General features: G+C 29.2%; 1 protein-coding gene across 1 annotated transcript in view; it reads right to left on the bottom strand.

Moving 5' to 3' along the window:
• Nucleotides 1–719: 719 nt before the first annotated feature.
• LOC113369268 (peregrin-like) overlaps nt 720–5,424 on the bottom strand; it is a 15,331-nt gene continuing 10,626 nt past the window's right edge. Inside the window, 6 exon segments of the mRNA XM_026610054.1 lie at nt 720–1,090; nt 1,092–1,290; nt 2,224–2,400; nt 3,328–3,359; nt 3,467–3,530; nt 5,261–5,367. Coding sequence (XP_026465839.1) covers nt 806–1,090; nt 1,092–1,290; nt 2,224–2,400; nt 3,328–3,359; nt 3,467–3,530; nt 5,261–5,367 — 864 coding nt within the window. The 3' untranslated portion in view covers nt 720–805.

The following is a 5,424-nucleotide window of genomic DNA, read 5'->3' as shown; positions in this document are numbered from 1 at the left end:
AGAAGCAGAGATATAAGATTTCCAGAGTTACTGAAAGTTTTCAATAACCAGTTTCTAATTGAATAAATAGAAAATGTATATTTTAGGGACTCTTGAAACTCAATTTCAGGCTATTGCGCTGTTGTATTTATTGCATAACCTATTTATAGTTACTGCAAGACTATTTCACTACCTTAAACAATACTTTGCAAAATATATATATTATAGCCAAGAAAGGCTGATATACACGTTAATAAAATATAAATCTCTTTCACCCCTAAATTAAATTCGAGCATTAAAATTTCAGCGTCCACAATTATAAATTATGTTGCTTATTGTTTATTATAATATAAAGCAAACGTCGAGAATAACTATTAGTGATACCAAAGATAATGGCAAATATCACAATTCTAGAGTATTACATTGCTCTTATTTTGAAATACTGCCAGAAAATACGAAGTGTCTCTTCAGCCCGCCAAAATCAATAAATATATTTAAATAAACAAGTTTAATCTTATGACATATACAATCACATATTTTAGTTTTACTCGTGACATAGATTACAGAACTGTGTTCGCTGTTTGAGTAAGTTCAATAATGGTTATAGGCGCAAGGGAATATTAATAAAACAAATGCATATGTTTATTTATAATAAAACGCATCGATCGCTATAATAATAATAACAAAATCATACACATTAAATAAATAAAGCATAGAACTATATTACCGCAAAATCCTGTGTAATTTAATATTTATTTGTACTGGGTCAATAATATAAAAACAGATAATAATTAAATATACAATAAACATTAAATAAAAAATCCAATTACATAATTGCGTCTGGTCCTTGAGCATCTGTAACTTGACTTAAATATAATTGTGCATCATTGTAAGCTTTCTTTACAGCTTTCTTATCGGCAGGTTTTCGACTTTCTGTCAATTTCTGTTGATCTAGTGATTTGCTGATTCCTAGAAGTTCCAATTTGCTAGCAGGCAGCCACTGCCATGTACGCTTTGCATCAAAAAATAAAACGAGAAATACTGATTCTCCATCTGCAGGAATTTTTTTAGCGCGTAATGTTAGGACATCAGATGGCGGGTATGGTAACGGAAACACCCTTGTGAACGAAGCCGCGAGGAGTCTCCGGATCCATAATTAATGCTGGGTACCAAGGATAACCTCGACATTTAGCCCAAACTAATTGCAATGGCTTCAGAGAAGGCTTACTCGAACCTGCAATTGGCTCATTCTCGACACCTTCATCATTGCTACTAAACCACTCTGAACTATGAGAACAATTACCACAGGAACTGTGAAATACAAAAATTATCATATATTTTACTTTGAAAAAAAAAGTCTTTATGTGGTTACTTCATACATAATCACTTTGTGCTTATATAAGGCTTTGTCGTTATGATAATTATAGTTTAAAACATACTTAGGTAATATAAAAAGGGAAGCTAAAGTCAGAAAATTACCAGACTATACAACTTAGCCTGGTCACTTACTATTATTTTGTTTTCTTTTAATGAAAGTGAGGGTTTGTATCATCATGGTAAATGCCTAGCTTCTCGGATTTAAATCTGTGTTTCGGATAAACAGCTCACGTAGTTAAGAAGTATCAATAGCTCAGAAAATTTCAAGCTCTGAATGCTGTTCAAAAATAATGAAAAGAAAAGAAAAGAAAAATTCACATAATAATCTATAGTCGAGGAGAAAGTTTCACAGCATGTGTCATTTTAAAAAAATACAAAATACATTGCATTGAAAAATATCTTGATATCTATTGCATTATCGAAATCATAGTGGGAGGCACCAAAAGTCAATAGTATTATTATATATCAGACAATTATCAACTAAGCACAGAATTTTCTTATTGACTTAAAAAAAACTTTCCAATCTCTTACAGCGCGTACAGGTTTGATTAAAATGACACTATTTAAACTGCCTCTTTTATTTGCTCTTTAAAATACTTGAAATGTTAAAATCATTAGAAGGTTTTCTTTAGATAAAACAGCCTAGTCTCATTGGTGTTAATAAAATGTTCACATTTAAGTTAAGCGCATAATTTCTGTTCCTCTGTTGAACTAACTGATTCATTAACAATTTTATCTGTGCCTATATTGTGTTTTATTGTAAAAACGATTTATCCAACTTATTGAACCGAAATCATCAAAATTCAACACTATAAAAAATTAGCTTTTTCAAATCTCTGAAATAGAGTTTAAGAAACATTGACTCACTCATCACTCTCATGACTGCAGCTACTGCAGGTACTTTCTGATAAGGACTCCTGTGATTCACTATCAGATACTTCAGCTTCTTTTCTAGCACGATACACAAGAAAGCTTTGTGATACAGCATTGCTATTGGTTGAAGATTCCAAGGTACTATTTGCACTTTTTGACAAATCTTTCCTGCTAAATATAAATCTTACCATTTTATATTGTATTATATGCGCTTTTATATTATTTATATTTTTCTTAATATATTATTGTAAGTTTACTCTATTAATATTTAATAAGTAAAATTCATTCATTCCATAGTTAGAGGGTAACTAAACTACATAAATATCAAAATGTGTGGAGAAATAACACTTTTTTAAGAACTTATCATGGCTGTGTAACAATCACGCAAAAAGTTTGCTGAAGTATTTACTGAAAATTTGATATTCTTTAAAAGAGTTGATAAATATATATATATATATATATATATATATACACATACATACATACATACATACAGTAGAACCTCGTTTTCCCAGACCTCAGTTATACGATTTCGCGATTATTCAGACTACCAACAGCAGCAATGAAGAGGAAAAGTTGCTTACGTAAAACACTATTACCAAATATTTTAAACCAATTAAACTTATTTCATGATTACTAAATGCAAATCACCAAATAAACATTGTAACAATTATGTACATAAGTACCAACTATATCCAGATTAACATAATGTACAAACGTATGTAGAAGATGAGAAATATTATTAATGAAAATAATTGAAAAGTATGATGATTAAATAAATGATAATTTATTATTTAAAAAAATGATATTTGTTGATATTATGTATTTTTTAATAAAATATATATTATTTAATATATGAATATATGTGCATACATAAGCATCAATTTCTTTAAAAAAAACATTGACTTTTTTGATATTTATTATTTGTTGTGTTTTAAATAAACACATAATAATTTTTCATACATTTGATTATCCGGATGCTTATTGACAACAATTAGTCCGGTTTAATCGAGGTTTTTACTGTATATATATATATATATATATATATATATTATATATATATATATATATATATATATATATATATATATTACTCACCTACGTGTTTTCTTATTTTTACGACCAGATGATTACTTCGGGTGCTGATGTATCCATTGATAAATTGGACTGCTTTTGAGTTTGGTTTTGAAATTGAACATCTTCCTTTCCTTTATTTATATTATCTTCTATTGCTAACATTGAATCCATTCAATGGTTTTCGAAGTGCAGCCTGTGCTTTTTTTGTAAATAATACAGCAGTTCTGTGAAATTAAATAAAATAAGGTTAGGTAGGTCATTCTCTTTTTCACCACAGAGGATATAATTATATTTTTTTTTTGTCACTTAAGCCCCATAATTATTATATGATTTCAAAAATTAAGGTTTGTTATGTGAAAAATTCTATTTGGATGGTTTCCCTTCAAATATCGAAAATGGGTTATATACAATACATCACAAGCAATGATTCATGAAAACACAAAGGAAGAACTTGCTCAAACAGTCGCAAAGTCAATATTCACCGCTGTATTGGTTAGTAGTTAGAGGAGTTTGTCGTTTTCTAGCTCTTTCAGGATAACATAATGGCTAATTCAACATACTGTAATCAGCTGAATAAGCTAAGTAATGTAATTCAACAGTCAAGGTATGAAAATAATGTATATATGAATAAATAATAAAAATAATATTAAAAAAAAAAAAAAAGGTAGTAATTGCATCAAGCCTGACCTCACGTAAGTTATGTCAATCGCCAAAAAATTCTTTAGCTTGAATGGGGCACAAATGCCACACCCACCATATTTCCCACACCTGGCATCATTGGACTAGTATTTGTTGCAATCACTAAATAAATTTTAGAGGGTAAAACCTTCACCTCAAATGAGGTGGTCAAAACCACCTTCAACAGTTATTTGCCAATAACGACTAAAAAATGTATATATTTCGGAATTATGCTACTATCAGAAATATGAAAAAAGATAAACCAAAACAGCCATATATATAATTTAATAAAATATTTGTTAATTATATGGTTATGATTTGCCAAAATATCTACCAAAAACAAAATGACTCTCCAATGAACCCAATAAAAACAAAATCAAATTATTTGAATTATTTAAACTCTATAAGCCTACAAAATATCTCAAAACAAATCTATAATCATGTTCAAATAATTAAACCCAAAACTAGTGGTGTATGGCATCGTGCCTTGAGGCAAATTCCTGGAACTTCGAGTACCATAATGCAATGACGAGGAATATTAAGTGTTTTCATATAAATTTCTATAAATATTGTAATAATGTCTAATATTTATAAGAATTATATAAACTGAGTTGCAAAGTTGAAATTATTTGCTTAAAGTATATAAGAACATAATAAAAATTAAAATCTGAATTATTTTCGATATACAAAAAAAAAAATTCTTGAAAAAAAAAAAATTTTTTTTTGAAAAAAAAAATAGAAACAAATAATTTTTTTTTTCCAAAAGCAATTATTTTATTGAAACAAGCAGAAAGTTCTTTGAATAATTCAAATCGAACGTTAGTTCTCTCAAAAACTGCCATTTTTTGCACATTTAGCTCTGTATCTTTGAAATGGTTGGACCTGCCTTTGCTAAAAGCTAATCACCTCTTCTCCCAATCATTACAATTGAATGTTTTTTAGATCATATTTTTAGCTCGATTTGTATTTTCTGTACTCTTTGCTCGTTATCTCCGTAACGGCTGGACCTGCCTTTGCCAAAAATTAATCAGCACATCTCCTTATCAATAGAAATCGAATGTTTTTTGAACCATTCTAATCGGTTGATCCATCCGCCCGAAAACGTGTACGAAAAAATGCGGACATACAAAACACACACACACTCACACATACATTTTTTGTGAGGTATGCCAAAATCTTCAGAAACCTTCAAAACGTCGAGAAATGCAAAAATGTTCATTTTTGACAAATATATCACCAACTATTGTTTGTGTAATATAAGATTATAAAACCTGACCTGCGATTTACTCCGCCTGTTGGAGAATTTCTAGTATCCTTGACTGGAGATGTTTTACTCTTGGCTAAAACTGCTTCATCCCCATCTGATTGAGAACTATCTGTAACCTATTTAAAATAAATAAATCAGATTTTTTCACAAGATACACACCCATACATACATAC

Source organism: Ctenocephalides felis, unplaced genomic scaffold (assembly GCF_003426905.1).
Source record: "Ctenocephalides felis isolate EL2017-DRISC unplaced genomic scaffold, ASM342690v1 CF-g0.4_SCAFFOLD_00770, whole genome shotgun sequence".
Classification (NCBI taxonomy): Eukaryota; Metazoa; Arthropoda; class Insecta; order Siphonaptera; family Pulicidae; genus Ctenocephalides; species Ctenocephalides felis.
Note: the sequence above shows the minus strand (reverse complement) of the source record. Positions and strands in the feature narration are given on the sequence as shown.